A 25120-nucleotide genomic window follows, 5' to 3' on the forward strand; every position below is an offset into this window, starting at 1 on the left:
CCAGCCTTCATCCAAAAGGAAAGTTTGGCGTCAGACCAGTTCACGCGTTTAAGGCATTTTGGGTTCTGATCCCGATTAAAGTCTCACCCAACTTGGAGTAAGAGAACTGTGTGCCTCCAACAAGCATCTAGAGAGGAGAAGGCAGAGAGAGAAGGAGACAAAAGAGATGCAACCATCTTTCAATATTGAGGATGCTGCCAAGTAGACGTTGCCATGTATGTAGCTTGTCTTCTGCTGCTCTGGAAGGTAATAGGACTCTGGACGCTTCTACACTGTAGAAATAATGCAGTCTGACACCACTTTATGAGTTACAGTGCCATCCCACGGACTGTTGTAGGACTCCTGTTTGTTTTTCGTTGCAGCCCCAAGGCGGTTCCGGAGGACCAGCTGGGGACACCTGGGGGGAAGGCGGAGCGAGGGGCGTGTCGGTGGCAGCGACACGCTAAAAGCCAGCTACCTGGACTACTCCTCCACCACGCCTCCTTCCTGCCGGACTTTGGGCCAGGGGCCACGCTGCTGCTGCCGGGCGGCTCTCTCTGGGGTGTCGGAGGTGCGCAGCTGCGCACTGCCCCGGGGAGGCCGCCCACGGACTGTTGCATGACTCCGCAGCGTTACAACTGTGCAGTTGCGCATTTTTGCAGGATTAAGGAGGCTGTGTAGATGTTAGCCTTAGAGCAGGGGATGCCTGAAGTGGCTAACCTCTGCTCTTTCAATTGCTGGGGAAGGGTGGGGGGAGGTTATGGATGCGGGGGATGCATGGGCTGGGGAGGGGGGGATAACATCGACACGAGTGGAGCTCCCATTGAGGTAGTGTGGGGCAGGGGGAGGTATGGCGGTGGGAGAAGGGACTTGCGTTCCAGGGGAAGGCGAGATCGATGCGTCATATCTATCTCTCCTTCCTGTCCCCCTCCCAACCTAAGGGACCTGAGGGTCACTCCAACCGTGCCACAAACCCTGTCACTGCTCCTGTGCAATGCCAGATCGATTAACAACAAGTCCCACATCCTCCATCATCTGTTGGAGGATTATAAGTGCGATCTGGCTTGCATTACCGAGACCTGGCTTGGGCCTGAGGGAGATGCTGTGTGGGCTCAGGCCCTGCCTGCTGGTTTCTCGGTGAAGGACCAGCCCAGGTTAGGTGGGCGGGGGGGTGTGTGGCCTTGATACATAGGAACACCTTGTCTCTCACCAGGAACCACGTCCGACAGACTTCCTATATCGAGTGTATTTACCTGACCCTGAAGGCTAGGGACAGTCTGGGGGTTCTGTTGGTGTACCGGCCACCCCGTGCGCTAACGGACTCCCTTAACGAGCTGACACAGCTGGTCGCGGAGTTGATGCTGGAGACGCCCAGGCTACTTGTCCTGGGTGACTTCAACATCTCCCTCACGGCCAGCTATATTCCATCCAGTGCGGCTCGGGAATTCATGGATACCATGGCGGCCATGGGCCTGTCCCAGCTGATTTCGGGTCCTACGCATTTTGCGGGTAATACTCTTGATTTGGTCTTCTGTTCGGAAGCGGAAAATCCGTGGGCGGAAATAACTAACATTTCCCCCCTGTCATGGACGGATCATTTCCTGGTGGAGGCAAAAATCAAGGTCTCTACCCAGATCCCCCCGGGGGTGGCGGACCTATTCGGATGGTCCACCCTCGAAGGCTGATGGAACCCAAGAGGTTCCAGAAAGCTCTAGAGGGACACATGGTTGGAAGCGACGGCGACTCTGTTGATGCCCTGACTGGTATTTGGAATACCGGTCTCTCTAGGGCTATACACAGTATCGCTCCCAAGCGCCCTCTCAGACCCGCTTCCAAGCGTAAGCCCTGGTATACGGAAGATCTCCGGGCAAGGAAGCGGGAACTGCGACGGCTAGAGTACCGTTGGCGGAAACACCTTCGCTTAGACGACAAGGCTCTCCTAGACCAACTGTTAAAGGACTATGGAGAGGCGATACGAGCAGCTAAGAACTCGTTCTGTGGTGCTTGTGTCGCGTCCGCGGAGTCGCGTCTGGCAGAGTTGTTCAGGGTAGTCAGGGAGCTAACTCAGCTCCCTCCTGCCCTGAACCAGATCCTTGAACCTTCTAAGGCCTGCTGTGACCAATTTAATAACTTCTTCGCGGATAAAACCTCTCGGATAAGCGAAGGTCTTAACGCCGACATTAGAGCAGAACCTAGGGTAGAGGCGTCCAGAGCCTCCGTGGACTCCATTAAACTGGATCAGTTTGAGTTGGTAAGTACCGATGATGTGGACAAGATCCTTGGAAGTGTTCGGAAGACAACCTGCTCTCTCAATCCCTGTCCCTCATGGTTAGCGGCTCAGGGGGGACCAGCAGTAACGGGGTTGTTACGCCAGATTATTAATACATCCTTGAGGGAGGGACAATTTCCATCTGATTTAAAATTGGCCATTGTAAAACCTTTACTAAAAAAGCCCTCCCTCGACCCCCTGTTACATAGTAGTTATTGGCCAGTCTCGCTGCTACCATTCTTGGGGAAGGTGATCGAGAGGGCGGTTGCAATCCAGCTTCGATCGATCTTGGATGAAACGGATTATCTGGACCCATTTCAAACTGGCTTTCGGGCGGGTTATGGGGTCGAGACGGCCATGGTCGCCTTGGTCGATGATCTCCGTCTGGGCATCGACAGGGGAAGCGTGTCCCTGTTAGTGCTCTTGGACATCTCAGCGGCTTTCGATACCATAGACCATGGTATCCTTCTGGAGCGCCTGGCAGAGGTGGGAATCGGGGGCACTGCGCTCCAGTGGTTCCGCTCCTACCTCTCTGGGAGGTTCCAGATGGTGCAGCTGGGAGACGTGTGCTCCGATAAGAGGGCCCTTGTATCTGGGGTCCCTCAAGGAGCCATTCTGTCTCCCATGCTATTTAACATCTACATGAAACCGCTGGGAGAGATCATCCGGAGACATGGGGCGCGGGGTTATCAGTACGCTGATGACACCCAAATAGTCTTCTCTATGTCTCCGACTGATGCAGTGACTGAGGATGGCGTCTCTCCTCTCGTGGCCTGTCTGGAGTCAGTAATGGGCTGGATGAGGGAAAACCGACTCAGACTGAATCCAGAGAAAACGGAGGTACTTGTGATAGGTTCCCCTGGTCCAGGAATGGCGGTGGTTCCACCTGTCCTGAACGGGATCACGCTTCCTGTGAAGGACTCCGTGCGCAGTCTGGGGGTGCTTCTTGACTCGTCCCTTCACCTGACAGCTCAAGTGAATGCGACGGTCAAGAGCACCTGTTATCAGCTTCGGCTTATTCGCCAGCTGCGCCCATACCTGGCCCAGAGGGACCTTGAAACTGTGGTACATGCTCTGGTAACCTCGAGACTGGATTTCTGCAATGCACTCTACATGGGGCAATCCTTATACCAAACCCGGAAGCTACAGATGGTACAGAATATGGCAGCCAGGCTGATCACTGGTACTTCCAGGGCCAGCCATATTACACCGGTGCTAAAAGACCTGCATTGGCTGCCTATTCGCTTCCAGGCACAGTATAAGGTGTTGGTGATTACCTATAAAGCCCTAAATGGCTTGGGCCCAGGATACCTGAAGGACCGCCTCTCCCCATACATTCCGCCCCGCACCCTCAGAACTTCTGGGCAGCAACTACTTAGGGTCCCAGGGGCTAGGCTGACCTCTACAACGAGGAAGACATATTCCATCGCCGCCCCGGCCCTATGGAACACGCTGCCCACAGAGCTCCGCTCGGCCACCTCCCTGGCTCAATTCAGAAGGAACTTAAAAACCTTCTTATTCCATGCTGCATTCCCCGATTGAAGTTCCAGCTGGCCTCCCTTCCTCCTTGTTGGCAAGAAGGTTGGCTAACGGGTTTTTTTTTAATCTGTTTTTATTGGTGTATTTGTATATTTGATTGTATTTGATGTTATGTAATTTGTGGTATTATTTGATTTTATTATGCTGTTCACCGCCCTGATCTTTGGAAGGGCGGTATACAAATAAAATTTTTATTATTATTATTTATCCCATGGAATCCTGGGATTTGTAGTTTTGCAAAGCCTTCAGCCTTTTCTGTCAAAGCTTGCTGGTGCCTCACAAAACTCCATCCAGGATGGAGCCATGGCGCTTAAAGTGGTGTCAAACTGCATTATTTGTACAGTGCAGATGGACCTTCAGACCATTGGATTCAAGTTACAAGAAAGAAGAACGAAACACTAGGCAGAGCTTCCAGACATCATCATCAATCATCATCACTACGCTGACTTTTTCCTAGTTTGGTATTTTAACTGGTTTTGTTGGGGTGGTTGTGATGTGCCTTCAAGTCATTTTCGACAGCCCTAAGGGGAACCTGTCATGGGTTTTTTGGGGGCAAGATTTGTTCAGAGGAGGTTTGCCATTGCCTTCCCCTGAGGAGGCTGAGAGTGTGTGACTTCTTGCCCAAGGTCACCCTAAGCGGTTTACAATACATTAAAAGAATAAAAAGCCACAAGATAGCAAAGTTAAATTGAGATTAAACAATTGCTATTATAAGGGGCTTTGAAAGGAATTCTGGAAAACCAGTCTGCAAAGGGGTCTTATGGCTCCTTTGAAACTAATGGAGTAAAAGAAGTTGTAGCATCAGCTTTGGAAGACTTATGGCTGCTTCCTCAGAGGCATGGAGGAAGCTCAGCTAAGTCTTCCAAAGCTGATGCTACAACTTCTTTTGCACAGTTAACCTCAAGGGTTCTGTGAGACCCCTTTGCAGATTGTATTTTGAGGGCTACTTGCAAGTGAGAAAATGGTGGTCTCCATCCATGGGGGCCTTTGATCCTCCGGATGAGTCAAATCTGCTGGGAGGTTGTGCTATTCCTTGCCATCGTTCTGACTTTGCTTTGTTCTTAAATATCCCAGTGACGTGGCTCTTGGCAGGGATTATTTTCTGGCAATCCTTGGCCTGAGTGCCAGCGTTCCCTTCCCACCGGCGTCTGGGTTTCTCTCCATTTCTAAGACCTCTCAGAAGAAAAGAGTACCCTTCCCTTCGCCTTCTTTTTAATTCTCTTCCACCGAGAATTACAGGGCACCGGTCAAAGGGCCATTTTGCACCATAACCCTAAAATTAAAAAGTCAGAGGAGACATTCAGAAATTTAGAGCCAGCCATTTCTTGGATCTGCACCAGAACGCTTGCAAAGCTCTCTCTCTCTCTCTCTCTCTCTCTCTCTCTCTCTGTGTCTCCACCTTTGCAATAGTTCTGGTACTGATCCAAGGAACGGCGACAGAGAAGCTCTCCAAAGGGATTTAAGGTTTGGAAATGATTGCAAGAAGGATCACCTTTTTAGACCAGAGATTAGAGGCAAACCCAGTGCATATCTTTTGCGACGGAGGATTCCTGCACGGCAGGGGCTTGGTTTGGCGATGGTGGTTTTGATGGCATTCATTTATTTATATCTTGCCCTTTTCCCAGCCAGGGACCCAGGATGGCTTATAAGAGTTAAAAGAAGCATAGCTTAAAAACATGCTGGATATGAAAGTTAAAGATGCAGTTAAGCAATCTGTAAAATTGAAACCAATTAAAAACATGATCTATTAAAAGGCACAGATGAAGGAGAGACAGACAGCAGGCCCTTGGGGCGCCTTCTGGCTTCATGATTGCAAGGCCTTTGATCTGCCTCTTCTCAGTCCCCGAAAGAAGTTCAGTCCTTGGTTCACACTGGGTTGTTGTCGTTGTTGCGTTGTGTGCCTTCAAGTTGCTTCTGATTTATGGTGACCTTAAGGGACAAATTTGGGGCCTTCTGTCGTGGGATTTTCATGACCAGATTTGTGCCACCATTGCCTTTGAGGCTGAGAGAATGTGACTTGCCCAAGATGAATGAGGATGGATGGACTCAACCAGGGAGGTCATGGGCTTGGATTTCATAGAACCATAGAGTTGGAAGAGACCCCCAAAAGGGCCATCCAGTCCAACCTCCTTCTGCCATGCAGGAACTCACAGTCAAAGAAACCCTTGGGACAGATGGCCATCCAGCCTCTGTTTAAAGACCTTCAAAGAAGGAGACTCCACCATCCTCCGAGGCAGCAGCATTTCCCACTATCAAATAGCTCTTACTGTCAAGAAGTTCCTCCTAATGTTTAAACGGGATCTCTTTTCCTAGAACTTGAATCCATTGTTCTGTGTTCTGGTCTCTGGAGCAGCAGAAAACAAGCTTGCTCCATCCTCAATGTGACATTCTTTCAAATAGTTAAACAATGGTATCATATCACCCCTTAATCGTCACTTCTCCAGGCTAAACATCCCCAGATCCCTCTTACCTCATTGGGCTTCATGGTTTCCAGACCCTTCACCATTTTGGATTAGGTGGAATCTCTTTTCCTGTACTTTGCATCAGTTGCTCCATTGTCTCCTATTCTCTGGAGCAGCAGAAAACAAGCTTGCTCCCTCCTCAATATGGCATCCCTTCAAATGCTTAAACAGGGCTATCATAGCCCCTCTTAACCTTCTCTTCTCCAGGCTAAACATTGCAAGACCTGAGCAAAGAAGTGGAGGACATGGGGCCTTGGCGATAGATGCCACAGGGTTACCATGAATTGGAAGCAACTTGAAGGCGGTTTACAACAACCACAACCTCTCCCTGCTCTCTCTATGTGCACTATGTTTGCGCCTCTTTTACTGTCTGCTCAAGAAGAAGTGCTGGCCCACCGACTTATTTTAATGGAGGCAGAGAGACCAGCTCCAGACAGTCTTTTATGTGGACCAGGTCCCTTAAGCCTGGCTTTCATTTTCTCCTTCTCTCTTCTGTCTTTTCTCCATACCTTCCTGCTCTGGTTGGACTTTTTGGAAGTGGCTCAGGCTGTGACTTTGGGGGATCTCCAAAATGCAGAGGAAACTCGGGAGATCAGACCGAAGAGAGGATGAGTAGTGGGCAGAGCAATGGGGGGACATGAAGTTATTGAAATTATGGGCTCTTTGGAGGTCTTTGAAGGACCTGGTGGAGATGGGAAGGTTTTAGGCTGGAGAGGGTTGCGCTTCGGAGGCCTGGCGTCTCGCTGGGCTTTGGAAGGGCTCCAGATGAGATAGGACTTATCTGCAGGCTCTTAAGAGCGATATTTATAGAAATCACATTTTTAACAAGCTCTATGTAAAGCCGCCTGCTGCTGATGCCAAAAAAGCCCCATCTCTGCCCAGAACATGCTGCTTTTTATAAGGAAGGAGCTTTTTATGATCATCCGTAATTTCCTCCCTCCCTCGCCGCCGGACAGCTTTACAGTAATGTCACTCGGCATATTCCTACAGCACTTTACGCAAAGCGAACATTTATATATCTAACGTTAAAATATTTATATCTTGCTCAGAATCACAAGGTCTTAGAACTGAGAGACATGACGGTGTTAATCTGGCATATTTTAGGTGGCACACAAACGGACTAACTGGGAGAAAGGAGTTGTAGCATCAGCTTTGGTAGACCTGGGCTGCATCTGCACTGCAGAAATAATCCAGTTTGAGACCACTTTCACTGCTGTGGCCCAATGCTAAGGAATCCTGAGATCTGTAGTTTGGTGAAGGATCTAGGCTGCATCTGTAATGTAGAATTAATGCAGTTTGACGCTGCTTTAACTGCCATGGCACCATCCTATGGAATCCTGGGGCTTGTAGTTTTTGTGAGACATTGAACCTTCTCTGTCAAGAGAGCTCTGGTGCCACGACAAACTACAAATCCTAGGGAGTGCTAGCGGTATAGAAATGTACTTGCTATTGCTGTTACTATATTGCTATTCCATAGGATTGAACCATGACAGTTAAAGAGGTGCTGAAGTGCATCAGTTCTGTAATGTGGCCTCAGACCAAAAACTTTGCTCTCTTGCCTCCTTTTGTTGCTGCAAGTTTGGGTTTGTCATTTGTTGTGCATTTTGGACACAAAAGTGGAAAGCAAAAAAGCTACAGTGTGAAGTCAAAGGCTTTCATGGCTGGCATCCATATATTTTTTGGTGGGTTTTCAGGTTATGTGGCCATGTTCTCGAAGAGTTTGTTCCTGATGTTTCGCCTGCATCTGTGGCTGGCAAAACGTCAGGAACAAATTCTTCTAGAACATGGCCACGTAACCGGAAGAATCCACAAAAAACTATTAAAAAGGTGCAGTTTGGAAAACAGACCATGCGCAGTTGGGGAGATAGATGGGAAGGAGACATGCATTGCTTATATGCTCTTGGGGGCTGCGCTTAATCTCAGTGCAAAGAGTAGAAAGACTGCTTTGGAGCAGGTCCGGCATTGTTTCTGCAGACTAAATCAGGGCCAGGAAGGGCGGCAGCTCCTTTGAGGGGCTTTAAGGGTCTCTGAGTTGGGAGGCCATCATTGCATTGACCCTTTTCTTGTCCTGTTGGTTGCTGAACCTAAAGGCAGGTCCATGCATGGAACGGTTCCTGCGTCAGAAGTGAGAGCCTGCCACAGGAACATTATGGAGGCCAGAAGAAGAAGGATTTTGTCTTTCTTGGCTCCTCTGTCTGTGGCTGTGCATGCGCTGAGAGAGAGAGAGAAGTCATGCAGTTGGCGTATAAAATCAATCCTTGGGAAGAAAGCCAGGGGTCAGCTCTGTAATGGAAGCCCTTGCCAGCTATTTAGACTGTGCTGCTGCTGCTGCTGATCACAAAATCCCCAGCCTCTGCACTTGCTCAGAGGCACCCTCTTTGGGTCTTCTGTCTCAGCCCTCCCTTTGCAACCAGCCCTGACTGCAGGATCTGGGGCCCCCAGAAAGCAGGTCCCTCACCCCAATTTATAAGTTGTGAGTTCAATCCCAGGCAGGGGCTCAGGGTCGACTCGGCCCTGCATCCTTCTGTAGGTCGCTAAAATGAATACCCAGATTATGAGGGCAATTGGCTTACACATTGTAAACCGCTTTGAGACTGCTGAGTGCATTGAGCATAGAATCATAGAGTTGGGAGAGATCCCAAAAAGGGCCCTGATCCAGTCCAACCTCCTCCTGCCATGCAGGAACTCTCAATCAAAGCATCCCCAACAGATAGCCATCCAGCCTCAGTTTAAAGATAAGCAGTTGCTATTGCTATTGCCATTTGTTGGTTTTGCATTTTGTCTGGGGGTGGGGACAGGATGCTGTTTTGCCGCCCTGTTTCAGGCAGCTGGACATCTTGGGCCAGCTGCATTGGTCAGTTAGCAGTCCATTTGGGAGGAAGGGAGTATGGACTTTGGGGACTACAGCTCCCAGAATCCTCAGCCCAGCAACCTAGAGCAGAAAAGGTCAGTCTAGTCCAGCCTTTTGTTGTGCAGGAAACCCACAGCCAAAGCCAACCTCTGCTTAAAAGCCTCTGTTTTCCAGCGTTTTCCACTAGTTTTAAAACATCCCACCAGCTTCTCTCTCTCCCTCCTTCTCCTCTTCTTTCCTTCCTTCATCCTCAGCTGCAAACCGAGTTCAGGTTGCAAAAGTAGTTGGCAGTCAATTAACTCAGCAGAGTAAAGCAGAGAGGAGAGGAGAGAATCGGGCCCTTCCCAGTCGGATCAGGCAAAAGCAAACTGCTGCGGACGCCCCTAGCTTTGCCATCTTGACCCCACACCGATGTTTTTCAGCTGCACATGTCCTGATGAAATGCTGGAGGGATGCCATAGCCCCCAGAGTCTGGGAAGATCTTGGGACCACAGCATCCAGAATCCCCCAAATCAGCGTGGCTGCTGTGACTGGGGGATCCTGGGAATTACAGACCAAAACCAGTAACTATCTCAAGGTCTGGTTGTGAACCATTGCAGTTACAGACTGTGCTATCTGCTCATTTGGAAGCCCCTTTCTGAGCCTCATAGTAAAATAATAATAATAATAATAATAATAATAATACTTTTATTTGTATCCTGCTTTTCTGTGATGAGACAATCAAAGCGGCTCACAACATATTAAAATATCCACATTCACAACATTGTGTTCCAGATTCCCCCCCTTAAAACAGGATTAAACATGTTACAATTAAAATATCTATTAAAAACAGAAATCTATCTATCTATCTATCTATCTATCTATCTATCTATCTATCTATCTCAAGGTCAGAGCGGTGGGCTGATTCATGATGCGGGGGGCATTCATTCTGTGGCCGGGGACTATATTCAGGAAGGCCTGCCAGAAGAGATCTGTCTTGACAGCGTCTTTAAAGCTTTCTAAGCTGGCAATTTGATGGATCTTGTCCAGCCGGCCATTCCATAATTTGGGAGCCATTGCAGAGAAGGCCCTCTGGGAGGGAGCAGTTAGTCTGGTCTTTAAAGGCTGCAGTAGATTCCTCCCAGAGGACCTGAGGGTGCAGCAGGGCGGATTGTATGGGAGCAGGCGATCCCTCAAATAGGTTGGACCCAAGCCATGTAGGGCTTTAAAGGTAATAACCAATACCTTGTACTGCGCCCAGAAACTAATAGGTAGCCAGTGAAGAGATTTTAGGATGGATGTTATTCGGTCACTCCTAGTTTTTCTGGCGACCAGCCTGGCTGCCATATTTTGCACTAGTTGAGGTTTCTGGACTAGGCACAAGGGTAGCCCCATGTAGAGCGCATTACAGAAATCAAGTCATGAGGTTACCAGTGAATGTACAACAGTTTCTAGGTCCTTTACTTCCAGGAAAGGGCGCAGCTGGCGTATCAGCCGGAGCTGATAGCAGGCGCTCCTGATCGTCACATTCATTTGGTTCGTCATGTGAAGCGACGGGTCTAGGAGCACCCCCAGACTGTGAACACAGTCCTTTGTGGAGAGCGTGAGCCCATCTAGGACTGGAGGTTGCAACCCTATACCTGGTTTGGGGGCCCTACTGTAAGAACCTCCGTTTTGTCTGGATTCAGCCTGAGTTTGTTTTTCCTCATCCAGCCCATTACCTCCCCTCCAGACACTGATGGAGGGGAGAAATGCTGATTGGGAAATGGAGAAATATATTTGGGTGTCATCAGTGTACTGATAACACCTGCCCCATGTCTGCGAATGATTTCTCCCAGCGGCTTCATATAAATGTTGAATATCATTGGGGACAGGATGGCACCTTGAGGGACGCCACATTTAAGCTCCTTTCTCGAGGAGCGACTGTCCCGAGCATCACTCTCCGGAATCTACCCGAGAGGAAGGACCGGAACCACTGGAGTGCAGTGCCACCGATTCCTAACTCTCCCAGGCGTTCCAAGAGGATGTAGTGATCTATTGTGTCAAAGGCCGCTGAGAGGTCTAGAAGCACCAACAGGGTGCCTAGACGAAGATCGTCAGCCAGAGCAACCATGGCAGTCTCCACCCCAGATCCCGTCCTGAAGCCGGTTTGAAATGGGTCTAGATAATCGGTTTCATCCAAGATGACTTGGAGTTGAAGGGTTCATACGGTGTTTTTAAGGCAAAACTGGATGTGGGGAGGTTTGTGCTTTTGGGGAGCTTCCTCTCTGACTGGTTTGGCTCAAAGGAGTGGAGAAAACGTGTTTAGTTAAAGCGATGCAGGAGCTGTGGATGAGAAAAAGGATGGGCGGCCGGTTCTTTTGACCCCCAAGAGCTGGGGTTGCCAGTCCTGGACCGCCCTGAGATTTCTGGCCCAAAATCTGAGGCCGAGGGACAGTGACCACTGGGTGGCATTAAATGGTGCCATAAGATCATAGAGTTGGAAGAGACCCCAAGGGTCACCCAGTGCAACCCCTTTCTGCCATCCAAGAAGACACCATCAAAGTACCACTTGTTGTTCAAATACACACACAGAGAGAACATATTTTCCTGTTTGGAGGTCAAGTTTTTGCTAAAGGGCTGTTCCCAGGTCAAGGTGAAATGTGGGGATTATGCCTTCCCAGGCAGATAGGAAAAGGATCACCTTGCCTATCATCCTTGCCTGGTCCCACAATGGCTGGGAGGGAAGGAGGAGGCTGGTTGAGGAAATGCAAAGACCCCTGGAGAGACCCCTTTGCAGCAACAAATGAATGGGTCCTTGCAAATTGAAGCAAGGGATGGAAATCTGCACCCAGTGCTTTGCTCCTTCCTGGAAGTGAATCCACCAAGACTAGAGACTTTGTCTGGGGTGATGACCCATGGAAGCTGGACAGGTCTGAACACTTGACCATCCTTGGGTAGCCAAGCTCCCACTTGTCCCCAAGAAAACTACGTGATCCGTCCGTAGCGCAACCTCCCTCCGTCTCCGAACCACCACTCTGACATCGAAACAAGTGCAAGATGTTCTTGGATGAGTTTCAGGAACCAGCCAGAAAATGTAGGTCGCTCTCACCTGGCAAAATGGTGTATTATCTTTCTTTCTCTATCTGTGTGTGTGTGTGTTTCTTGGTGTTTTGTGGCTGCCACACGCCAGTCAGCTCCGTGGCAGAAAGGAAGGAAGCCGAGTCCTTGATCTCAGATGAAAGCGAATGCTCCTCAAATGAGATCAAATAGCAAAATGGAAATGGATGGAAATGTATTCCGCTCACTTGGCGGCCTCATTGGAGGAGAGCCACTGCTGCTGCTGCTAGGGATGAAGCTTCAAAGGTGGGCCTGAGCATCCCGCATTTGGCCACAGTGGCCTCCTGGGTCAGAGACGCCATTGCCAGGCAAAAGGCCTTTGAAGAGGCACCTGGCCAGGGATTAATCCCCCCAAAGAGAGGGCAGCCCTCAGGGAAACAGAGCCAGCCAGGCCGAAAATTATATTTCCAGGTAATGCGGTTTAAGAAGGTATGGACCTCTCCCAGCCGCACCCTGAAGAAGTCACAGAGCAGAGCCAGGCGCACTTGGCACACCTTGGATTTGCTGTCATTCAGTGGCATCAAGGGAGGTTCAACTTGAACATGAGCCAACAGTGCGATGATGCAGCTCACTTGGCCAATGTGATTTTAGGTTGCATCAATAGAAGTATAGTGTCTAGATCAAGGGAAGTAATAATGCCACTCTATTCTGCTCTGGTCAGGCCTCACCTGAAATACTGTGTCCAGTTCTGGGCACCACAATTCAAAAAGGACATTGAGAAACTGGAGCCATGTGTTCAAAGGAGGGCGACTAAAATGGTGAAAGGTCTGGAAACCTTGCCCTATGAGGAATGACTCGGGGAGCTGGGGATGTTTAGCCTGGAGAAGAGAAGGTTAAGAGGTGCTATGATAGCCCTGTTTAAATATTTCAAGGGATGTCATATTGAGGAGGGAGTAAGCTTGTTTTCTGCTGCTTCAGAGAACAGGACACAATGGAGAAATGGATGCAAGCTCCAGGAAAAGAGATTCCACCTTAATATTAGGAGGAACTTCCTGACTGTAAAGGTTGTTCAATGGTGAAACACACTCTTTCAGAGATTTTGGTGGAGTCTCCCTCCTTGGAGGTCTTTGAATAGTGCCTGAATGGACAACTTCCGTCAGAGATGCTTTGATTGAGAGTTCCTGCATGGCAGAAAGGGGTCGGACTGGGTGGCCCTTGGGATCCCTTCCAACTCTGTGATTCTATGATTCTGTGACTTAATGGTGCTCCTCTAAACAAGAGGTTCCCATGAGACCACATTCCTAACAGCCCTTGCAATAATCATTTAGCACTTGCATTACATTGTAGCTCAGGCCTTGCAAACTCAGGGTTGTCATTGCTGATGTGACGTTATGCGGCTGAGAGAGTGTGCCCCTCTGGGTCCCATCCCAAAGTACAGGCCGTCAGATAATACAAAATACAGTTGCATCTATCAAGTGGATGTAATTCTTATCCATAAAGTATCAGTGACTCAAACCAAATAACAGAGGATGCAAAATTCAAGTGTAAAGTACTCATAAGATGTTCTCCAAATACTCAAATGTGCAAAGGACAGCTGGAATATATTTGGCAGCTATATTCCTCAAGAAGAATTTCAGGGGAGAAAAACAAATCAGTTCTTTGTGTATAAAAGAAAAAGAAATACAATATTCGAGGAGTTTCCAGACGGTGGATGTAAATCTTCTTAATTTCATTTGCTTGGATAAGAACAAATAATGCTACTGTTTTGCCTCATTGTGAGGAAATCCTCAAAACTTGTGAAGCTTTCAAGGACTATTTAGAGTTGAGGATTTTTGAATTATTATTATTATTATTATTATTATTATTATTACTTTAATTTGGATTGAAGGTAGTCTAAAGAGATGGTGTAAAAACACACACAACCCACACACACATATGGGAAACTCAGCTTTTTCTTGCAAAAAACCATCCTTTTCCACACAGAAATGTTACTTTATGTGCAGAAGGTGATGCTTCCTCTGCAGAAAGCTTGGCCTCTATGCAGGAAATGCCATTTCTGCTCCAAAAGATGCGCATTTTCCACACAGAATGGGCTGCAAAAATCCCCGTCTGCCATTCTCCGAGGGAGTTTTCTTAATGCCCAGGAAACTCATTTTGAATTTGCCATTGAAATACTTTCAAACATCCTTTCCATCGATGCTGCTCCGGAATGGCATTCTTCCATTAATTGGCAGAAGGAAGATGGACTCCTGATTCGCTGATGGAAAAGGCTGTTGGTGACCAAGGCCAGCAGCCTGACAAAGGGCCTTATCCCATTTAAAAGAGAGGAGGGCTGGAGGAGTTTGCTGGCTGAGAATTGTAGGTGCCCTTCCCTAAACTACAAATCCCAAGGTTTCACTGCATGGAACAGTGGCAGGCATTGGATCTTTTTGTGCTCCAATGGTCTGATGGCTAGATTAAGACACTGGAGACCAGAGTTCGAGTTCCCTTTCGGCCGCGGAAACCCACAGGATGACCTTGGGTGAGTCACACACTCTCAGCCCTAAAAAACCAGTGATAGGGTCAGCATAAGTCAGAAATGACTCACAGGCACACAACTTCCATTATCAAATCCTTTGCTGAAATCCTGATGAATGGCACCTGAGTATTTCTGCCAGGGACCAAACTGGTGACCTGAAAAATGATAAGGCTCTATTGGCAGGACTGGTTCCCGCTGGCTGTTATGGATGGCTGCCTTGTTGTCAAGGTACTTGCAGACAGACTCCTGTGTAACCTGGGTTGGTATTTTTCCTGTGGGGCTGTCTATGGGGGAAAAACTGGTACTTGTATGGAGAGAGATCTTGTAGCTCCTTTGAGACGAACTGAAAGAAAGAAGTTGGCAGCATGGACCCTCGCTTGACCGGTCAGACCTTGCTCATCTTTACCTTCTTTGGAGGGATATTTTAAGAGGTCTCTAATTCTGTAGGTTATTTAATTGCATTTTCAAAACAGCGTTTACATGTTTTTATTCATGTTGTTGTATATATTCTAATCTGTACTTGTGTTAAGATTTTGTAAGTGGCCTTGCACCTCAGTGTTGGGTAGTTGAGTAAAAGCCAGGAGATAAATGAGCTCTCCTCCTCCTCCTCCAACCATCGAGTTGGAAGAGATGTCCAGCAGCTGCCATCCAGCGTAACCCTTTCTGCCGTGCAGGAAGACTCCATCCAAGCCCTCCCTGGGACAGATGGCCATCCAGGCCCTGCTTAAAAACAGCCTCCAAAAGAAGAATCATGGAACCCTAGAGTTGGAAGGTTACCCCCAAGGGTCATTCAGTCCCACCATCTTCTGCCATGCAGGAATACATAGGATCCTAGAGTTTGAAGGGACCCCCAAGCACCATCCAGTCCAACCCTCTTTCTGCCATGCAGGAAGACACCGTTGTTGTTGTGTGCCTTCAATTCATTTCCAACTTATGGCTACCCTAAGGTGAACCTACCATGGCATCTTCTTGGCAAGATTTGTTCAGAGGAGGTTTGCCTTTGCCTCCCTCTGAGGCTGAGAGAGTGTGACTGACTCAAGGTCAACCAGTGGGTTTTCATGGCCAAGCTGGTCAGCAAATCTGGTCTCCGGAGTCTCCATAGACCAACCCCCAGTGGGCGGACTGTGCTCCCCACTGACCATGGACCTCATGGCTGGACGCCTGGCTCTGGCTCCAGCCTTTGGCCATACAGAGCCACTTGACCTCAGAGCAACGTCATGAGCAGGGTCCACTTAGGAGCAGGTAGACCAGGCCCTCCAATTTGGAGGTTGGTGTAGTAGACCAAAACGAATGTCTATAAAACAATGTTATCAACAGCCATTCCAGTGTGTCACCCAGTGTGGTTTTCACCCCTTGCACTCCCATAGTGACACTGCTGCATCTCCTGATATCTCCAAAGCATGATGTTTTGGTCATAAAGTCACAAAAGTCAGGAGAGAAGTTGCCAGACTGAAACCTGGAGAGCAATATTGACCCTTTAACAGCCGTGCAGAAGAGGAATTTCACCAAGTAACAAGCCACACTTTCCAAAATTCCCCTTCCAACGCAGCCATTAAAGCTCAAGGAGCCCTCTCTGGCTTTCCATCTTGCATCTCTAGTTGGGAGATTTGGGAAGAAGAAGGAGAAACAGCCTTGCCCTTTCCTCTTCCTCCATCTTCAGAGGGGCTTTGAGGGTCCTTGGTGCAACTGCACTTCTTCACCAGCCATAGTCCAGCATTCAGCAATTTCTTTCTCTTTCCCGACTGTTTGTGCTCTTTCTCAGCCTGAGGTCAAAAGAAGCTTCTCCGGTTTCATGCGGCTTTCGTGGGAAGCTCTGTATGGAGTGGAAAACCAGCCCCGGCTTTTGAAACTGGCACAATGGCCAGGCAATGCAATATGGCCGGTGGACAAAAGGCCCATGTGTCGCCAGTGAAAGCTGAGGCCTCCAGTTCTGCCTGGCCTGATGTTCTATGAACGAGGATCATGGCGTCTGCGGGTATCGATGTCCAGATTGGGTGGCAGGGCCATGACCTTTCCATCTGGCCGCTGAATGGGCCATTGGTGCGGCTCTTTTCCTTCTTCCTTTATGGTTTGATGGTCTCTCTGGCCAGAGGGGGGCACCTGCGATAAATGCCTCTCCCCCCCACAACAACAACAACAACACCACACCTTGCAAGGGTCTTATGAAATATTTAAAGCGCCGGCTTGTAAGTCGGCGGAAATGATAGCCTTGATTAATAATGAAAGAGCTCTGAAATGGATCCTGGGTCCCATTTTGCCATGAATGCCATAATGATGTAAGGAAGCAGTGTCTGTGCCTTTGGGTTTAGGAGACCCCTGAGAGCAAAGCAATGTGTGAAATGAGGGCATTGCTCCCACCCCAAGTAAAATTCATCCCCGTAATGAAATCTTCCTTCAGTCCCCAAATTCCCAATGTTGCAGAGCAGGGCATGCTGAAAACTCTTGGCGCCTGGAGCGCCTCCGTTTGCTGCGCCGGCTTTCCTTGGGTCCCTTTGCCCTTTTCCTTCAAATGCCGATGCTCTGCTTCTGAATGCTAAACTTTTATATTCCTGCAGTGCTCAAAATTGTGGGACAGAAGGAGAATTTCATCTGGAGTTCTTATGGGGAGGGCGAAGATCTCGTTTTGCTTCCTCCCTCAGTTCTATTCCCAGACGCTTCTGATGCTGAGAATCATCTCCATTTGAGGCAAAGGCCCACCTGTCGGACTAGGACTCCCAGGGACCAGGGTTCGAATCTGCTTGTCCATGGGGCAAAGCTTCTGCTTACCTGACTGGTGTGCATTGTGGAAGGGCACACAACCCTACAACTAAATGACCCCCAAGTCCTCTTGCACGGATCCCCCTTTTCCCACCTCGGGGCTTGTTGGTGGACTGTCCTCTGTGTGTAGAAAGAGGAATGTCCTGTTGCAAAGAAAGAGATTAAAACAAATCTAACCAGATCCTCATCTAATTGATCCTAACTGTCCAGTCCTTGTCGCTTGAAGGCTCTTTCTGCTGGCCTGACCTTTTGGTCTCCATAGTTTCTCAACAAAGTTAACTGCAAACAAGAGAAAACGGTCATAACTAAGAGCGGCTGAGATGATTGTGTCGGGAAAACAGCTCCTGCTCAATGCGCTCAAAGCGCCATGCAATGGCCGACAAAGGGGGAAAGGATGCAAACGCAGCTTTCATTGCTAGGGCCAGGGATAGGTCCATCTTGTTTTATTTGCTATTAATGTCTGCCTCAGTTACCTTGTCCTTTGGCCAAAGGAGAGGCTTATAAAGTGGGAAGGAGCATTGAGTGGGATGGTATAAAAGGAGATGGGTGCAAAATCTGAGAAACACTTGAGTGTGACATTTCTGTGTTTGTAGCAGACAAAGCGCCAAGGGCTTGGAGAGGGATAGACGGAGGAGGGCAAAGGCACCAAATGGGCGTGCAGTTTATGGGCCTGGATGGGATCCGTCACTCCAAAACTGGCATTGGTTTATTCCATTATTGGGAGAAGGAGGCACGTTCCAGCCTGGGCTACAGATGCATGGTCAGCCTCCCTTGAGTCTCAACAGGAGCCAAGAAGAGACTCAGAGGAGTATTCTGGTGGGCATCTGTAAGCGCAGTAGATTAAGGCAGCAATCCTCTTTTTATTTGCCACTGAATTCAGTCGAACTTCACAGCAATAGCAAGAACATTTCTATACCTAGTGAACTAGCACTCTGTAAGCGGTTTATAATCTGTAAGCCAATTCCCCCCCCCCCCCAAAAGCTGGGTCTTCATTCTCTTGACCCAGAAAAGGATGGAAGGCTGAGTGGACCTTGGAGCCCTGCCTGGGATCGAACTCACAGCCTTTTGGCTTGCAGTACAGGCATTTAGCTTCTGTGCCAGACTTTCTTCTGAGTAGACCTACATAAGGCCCTCTTGTTAGCAGAGGGCGAGACTGGTGCAGTCTGCAGACAATGTTGGGCTGCAGTCTCCATCATCCGTGGCTAGGGCTGATGGGAGCTGCAGTCCAGCAACATCTGGAGGGAGGCATCATTCCCATCCATGATGCCACACTACAAAAACAAGACAGTTTGTCATTGCCACAGCTCCATGCTATGGAGTCCTGGGATTTGTACCTTGGTGAGCTATTTAGCCTTCCCTCTCAGACAGCCGTGGCAGTTAAAGCAGTACAAAAATGTTTTGTTCCTGCAGTGCGGCCACATCCATCCCAAGGCCTCCGCCTGCGCTGTCCCTGCTAATGGCTTTGGTCCTCCTCTTTCTCTCCAGTGCAGGATGGACTGCAAGGATGTTTCGGCAGAGACCCTCTATGACGTGCTCCATGATATCGAGTACAGGAAAAAGTGGGACACCAACGTCATTGAGACCTTTGACATCGGGAAGCTGACCGTCAACGCAGACGTTGGGTACTACTCCTGTGAGTAGCTCCTGCGGAGGGGAAAGGGGCTTTGTTGCCTCCACCGGCTTCCACCCAAAGATTGTTCTAGGGCAGCTTCATCCCAAGTTGAAGAGTTGCATCCACATTGGTTTTTGGAATGCAACTCCCAGAGTCCACCAGCCAGCAAAGCCCTGCTAGCCGATAGGTTCTTGGAAGTGCATATCCTCTGACTCTTCACAGATAAAAACCTGGACAGAGCGGTCAAGATAGCCAAAGTGGTTAATGAGGGAGAACAGAAAAGCCAAGTGAGGCTGCAGGAGTTTGCCTTTGCCTGAGCCGACTCAGGCAAAATCTACTGAGTGGATTGACTGCAAACCACTTTTGCTTTTTGGATTAGGTTTGAAGTAAACTGTGGGCAAAGGGGGAAAGTAGGGGGACAAATAGTTGCAAACTACTTTTACCCTTAGAGCTCTCTTTGCAACGACTGAAGTGAGCAGAGGACAAAGGAGGAATGTGGGAGGAAGGAGAGAGGAACCGGGGCAGTTTAAAAGCAGCGGAGAAAGTGAGACGGCAGAGGATTAATCCGGATTCTCCCCGCCAAATCAGGGAGGAGGGTATGGAGCTGGACTCCAAAAAGGGCACCTTTCCCCAAATTCTGCAGCCACCGATTGCCTGGAGACATCCTCGCCTTGGTCGCATCTGCTGCTAGCTTTCTGCAGTTTGCCTACCCACGCTTGCATTTGTTTATTTAACGCATGTTAAGCCAGGTGGCTCAAGATTTCAGAGGGAGATAATAAAGCAGATGGCTGTTAGCAGTGTAAAAAAAATTACAAAATGAAAAATGCACTCAAAAACATATAACAAAAACTCAGTCTTAGAAGGAGCCAACAGGTAAAAACAGCCACTTGGCTGCTTAGAAGACCTGAGTGGATAAAACAACTAACAATGAGGACCTGATGGGCACAATATTTTAAAAATGTTTGTATTAAACACAGAAATTTTATAATATAAAACTATGTATATAGGAAAAACATAACTAACATTCATTACACAAAACAAGACACACACACAAAAGGGGCTGCACCATTACCTTCCCTCTTGGCAGTCATTGGTTGCAATTATCAACTTAGTCTAGTTCCGCTATTGCATTACCTTATTTCTAATACATCATCTTTCTTCAAAAATTATCTGTTGTGACTCCTGCTTATAAATCCATTATATCCTTGTGCAAACATCTATATATCAGAATCATTGATATGATTTAATTACTCCAGAAGCACTTCTAGTATCATTTTCTCAGTCCCAATTCCTTTACCCTTCTTTTATAATACTTCATGAACATTACTTAATTCTGTCTACTTAATGATTTATAGTTATACCTAACCGATCTTTTTTTAACCAAAAGAGAAGAAAAGAGACGCATGTAGCATTGCCTCAATACTGTGTGTGTGTGTGTGTGTGTGTGTGTGTGTAGGAGAGAGATTTAAGTGAAGATTGCCTGGTAAAAATAGTGCCCAAAGACATCCCAAATGTGCGAAAGCACACCACATCCTCCTGAATCCTCCAGATTGTTAGCTGAATCTTCTTTTCATAGAATTGTAAAATCCTAGAGTTGGAAGGGACCCCAAGGGCCATCCAGTCTGACCCCCCTTCCGCCATGCAGGAACTCTCAATCAAAGCATCTGTCTATTTCCTGTGCAAAATGGTGGCTGGAGGGGACCTAACATAGGAGAAATGGAAAGAAAAGGCTGCCCTTTGGCTGTTGGGTTTGCATTTAAATCCTTTTGGTGACATGGGGAGACCCCTGGACTCTGGACATTTGACCATCTCTGTTCTGGAGCTGGAGGGGCTCCACTTTTGGGAGGATGATGGACTGTGTATTCCTGCATGGCAGAAGGGGCTTGGACTGGGCGGCCCTTGGGGGTCTCTTTCCGCTCTAGGAGCCCAGGGGTGCATCTACAGTGCAGAAATAATAATAATAATAATAATAATAATAATAATAATAATAATAATAATAATATGTTCTGCCTAGTATTTACTTCTTCTTTCTTGCAGCTTGGACCCATTTGTCTGAGGATGCATCTACACTGTAAAAAGTAATGCATTTTGGTGCCACTTCGGCTGCTATGGCTGCATCCTGCAATATCCTGGGATTTACAGTTGTGTGCAGTCTTTGGCAGAGGATGCATAAGACCTTGCTAGACTCCATATAGGACTTAAAGTGGTGCCAAAGTGCGTTCTTTGTGCCGTGCGGATGCACCCCTTGTGACCCACCTTTCTGCCTCTCTCCCCTCCCCCCCTTTCCAGGGAAATGCCCGAAGCCCCTGAAGAACCGGGACGTGATCACGCTGCGCTCCTGGCTGCCGATGGGGGACGACTACATCATCATGAACTACTCAGTCAAGCACCCCGTAAGTGTCCGTCGGGGCTGGGGGGAGGTGGCCAGAGAGTGTGACCTTTCCGGGGAAGGGCCTTTGATGGGGATGCTGCAGGAAGCCTCTGGGGAGGGATGGGGAAGCAGCATTTCACGGACAGAAACCGTGAGCGACAGCGGAGTGTGGTCAGTTTGGCCAAAGTTATTAATTGGGAAGAACATACACACCAGGAAAGGCTGCTTTGGTTTGCTTTTGCCCGCTCTAACCGGGAAGGGAGAGATGCTGCCCTTCTTGAGTTAACTGCTGCAGACGAAAGGGGAGAGGGGACTGGGGCCTTTTAAGAAGAGCTGGAACAGGTGGGATGACCGGGGATGAACTGGGACTGTCCCGGCCAAGTCAGGACAGTCGGACGTTTGCAGGATCTCCAGATTATTCTGCCAGTACTTTCTTTTTTCTGTGAAAACCTGTCGGGGTCTATAACTTCCAGAAAAGCGATCCTCTGTGTCCTTGGGTGCATCTGCACCATAGAAATAATGCAGTTTGACCCAAATTTAACTGCCATGGCTCCCTTATAAAGAATCCTGGGATTTTTAGTTTGGCAAGGCACCAGGACAGTTTTGGCTGAAGACCTTGAAGAACTACAAATCCCAGGATTTCGTTGGTTGGAGTTACAGCACTTAAAGTGGTGGCAAACTGCATTATTTCTGCAGTGCAGAATGCACCCAGAGAAGGCTAAGGACCTTGTAAACTACAAGTCCTGGGATTCTGTAGGAATAAGTTACAGAACCAAAAGTGGTGCCAAGCTGCATAATTTCTGCAGCGCAGATGCACCCTTGATGCAGTGCTTCCTAAAATGGTGATACTAATGATAGCAATAAGGTCTTCCCCAACTCCTGCATTGGGACTGCTGGGAAACGCTGCTGTGCTCTTGGACGTAAATCCCATTTCCCCCTGCCACTCCTCTCTTTCCAGAAGTACCCTCCCAGGAAGGACATGGTGAGGGCCGTCTCCCTCCAGACCGGCTACTTGATCGAGGGGAAAGGAGCCAAAAGCTGCACCCTCACCTACCTGGCGCAGGTAGACCCCAAAGGTAAGCCAAGGCAAGGCAAGGATGGGGGGCTTGTGCCTAGCAATCCCTGCAAGAAAAGCCCCTTTGCTCTCCTCTGCTTCTTCACCAGTCTTCATTTTAACCCCAGTTTTGCTACCTTTCTTGCTCCGGTCCAATTGCTGCGTGATCTCTGCATTTGTAAAAAGATTTCCAGATATACTCAGCCAGGGCAGGTTTTGGAGCCAGAATTATGGACTTGGATATGACCTGAGGGTAAATCGAGGGTAGAACTTAGGGACATGTCACAAAGGATCTATGAAGCAAAGGAAAACAATGCCAAAGAACTTACAAAATTCCAGCAGGAATTCCTATTTGTGGTCATACTAAATGCTGGATGGATGAGAGAGTAGAAGGGGGTCAATGCTTCCAGGAGAGATTGCATCCTTCCCTTTCATCAGGGGATGGTCCCATTATATGTATGAGTAAAGTACAGTACTTACATTGACCTGTGGATAAGTCCACTCAGGTTTCTTGGGTCAATTTTTTGACTAACATTTCTAGACTGATACCTGAGTATATACAGTACGTAGGTTTGATGGTGGACTGGATGGCCCTTTGGGGGTCCCTTGCAACTCTAGTGTTCTAGGCTTGCATCCTTCCGAGGAGGTCGCTAAAATGAGGACCCAGACTGTTGGGGGCAAATTAGCTTACAGTTGTAAACCGCTTAGACAGTGTTTAGGTGGTATGAAGCGGTATATAAATGAAGCTTGTTGGTTTGTTTTCTTTAAGAAGGGTTGCTGCTGTTGTTGCTATTTTTAATAAGAAGCTGTTTTTACATCCAAATATATAGACATGGTACCATTGTGGTGTAATGATTTGAGTGTTGGACTCGGAGAGACCAGGGTTCAAATCCCCGTTCAGCCATGGAAAGCCCCTGGGAGACCCTAAGCAAGTCACACTCTCTCAGCCTCAGAGGAAGGCAATGATGGTAAACACTCTCTGGACAAATCTTGCCAAGTTTGCCTGAGGGTTTGTAACCATTCAGGAATAAGCCTCCTCTGGAAAGCCTAAGGGGATGTGCAGTAAGAAGAAGGAATAATCTGAAAGCCTGCAAGCAATGTTTGGAGAGGCTAGTGACTAGAACCTTTGAGGAAGCGACTTCTTCGCTGTTAAAAAGGAATATCTCTTCTGGTAGATAACGTGGACAGCAGACCTTAAAATGCTGATAATGAAACTGGCAATGCAAAAACACACAGAATTGAAAGAGACCCCAGTGGAGGGCCCTGATCCAGTCCAACCCCCTTCTTCTGCCATGCAGGAACTCTCAATCAAAGCATCCCCTTTGACCAATGGCCCTCCAGCCTCTCTTTAAAGACCTCCAAAGAGGTCCCTCTTCCTGGCCCTGAAGAAGAACCTGGTATTGCTTGCAAGCTTGCTTCCTGCATTGAAACCGTCCCATCGAACAAGAGCAGTGCCTCACTTCTTTGGCGTTTCTTCTGCCGACTTTGAGGAACGTGATCGACGTGTTCCCTCTCAAAGGCACTGAAACCTGCCTTCTAGGAGAAGACATGAGTTTCAGAATCAAAATCTCAATAGCTTGGGCATCGGCAGCTTTTGGCCTTCTCAGATTTCCTTCGTTTTGTATTCCTCGGATTCCTTGTGCCTCAAGCTTGTGATAACATGGGAGTAAGAGACAAGGAGCTTGACATGAGTAGACTTGGGGATAGCAGGAGCTTGCCGTCCGCAGATGCTCAAATCCACGATGGTAAGGCTGCAGATAGCAAGGGCTCGCTGTATATAAATTGGATGAAATATCTAGAAGTGGCCAGCGTGTGCTGCAATCTATGAAGAGCCCAGCGAAGGGAAGGCAGTGGTGGACTTGTGCCCTTGGGCAGCTGGCTCATCCCTTCTGGCCTCTTCTGGGGCAAACCATATCTTTGCATGAGCCAAGAGTGTGATGTGGCAGCTAAAAAGGCCAATGCAATTCTAGGCTGCATCCATAGAAATAGAGCGTCTAGATTAAGGGAAGTCATAGTGCCACTGTATTCTGCTTTGGTCAGGCCCCACCTGGAATATTGTGTCCGGTTCTGGGCACCGCAATTCAAAAAGGACATTGAGAAACTGGAGCCATGTGTCCAAAGGAGGATGACTAAAATGGTGAAGGGTCTGGGGATGTTTAGCCTGGAGAAGAGAAGGTTAAGAGGTGATATGAGAGCCCTGTTTAAATATTTGAAGGGATGGCATATTGAGGAGGGAGCAAGCTTGTTTTCTGCAATGGATGCAAGCTACAGAAAAAGAGATTCCACCTCAACATTAGGAGGAACTTCCTGAGAGTAACAGCCTTTGTGACAGTGGCACACACTCCTTCCTTGGAGATTGCTGTGGAATCTCCTGCCATCTGTCAATGGCTGTGCTTTGATTGAGAGTTCCTGCATGGCAGAAGGATGTTGGCCTGGATCAGGGTCCTTAGGGTCTCTTCCAACTCTAGGATTCTGCGATTCTGCCCCCATGGCACAGAGGCATGCAAACCAACCAGTGGCTGGCATCCTTTTGGGGACCTGGCGTCTTCATAAATGGACTTGTGTCTGCAGCATCCATATTCCGTAAAGGTCTGCTGTTACGTTACGATGGCCAGGAGCCAGCAGAATGACCGACGCACAACGGGATTGATGGACATTGACCCTGCTGTGCACCATCGGTCCCATATTGA

General features: G+C 48.4%; 1 protein-coding gene across 2 annotated transcripts in view; it reads left to right on the forward strand.

The window, feature by feature from the left end:
- The window catches only part of LOC149320259 (START domain-containing protein 10-like), a 56271-nt gene that overhangs the window by 20885 nt on the left and 10266 nt on the right, over window positions 1-25120 (forward strand). The window contains exons 2-4 of one of the 2 annotated variants that reach the window (XM_089513218.1): window positions 18879-19026; window positions 21295-21398; window positions 22338-22452. In XM_089513218.1, the coding sequence (XP_089369344.1) occupies window positions 18879-19026; window positions 21295-21398; window positions 22338-22452 (367 nt within the window). Of the gene's footprint in view, window positions 1-18878; window positions 19027-21294; window positions 21399-22334; window positions 22453-25120 lie in introns of both variants that reach the window. The other variant, XM_089513217.1, reaches the window with a different exon arrangement.

Source organism: Sceloporus occidentalis, unplaced genomic scaffold (genome assembly GCF_023333645.1).
Source record: "Sceloporus occidentalis isolate IW3139 unplaced genomic scaffold, rSceOcc1.0.p SCAF_2, whole genome shotgun sequence".
NCBI lineage: Eukaryota > Metazoa > Chordata > Lepidosauria > Squamata > Phrynosomatidae > Sceloporus > Sceloporus occidentalis.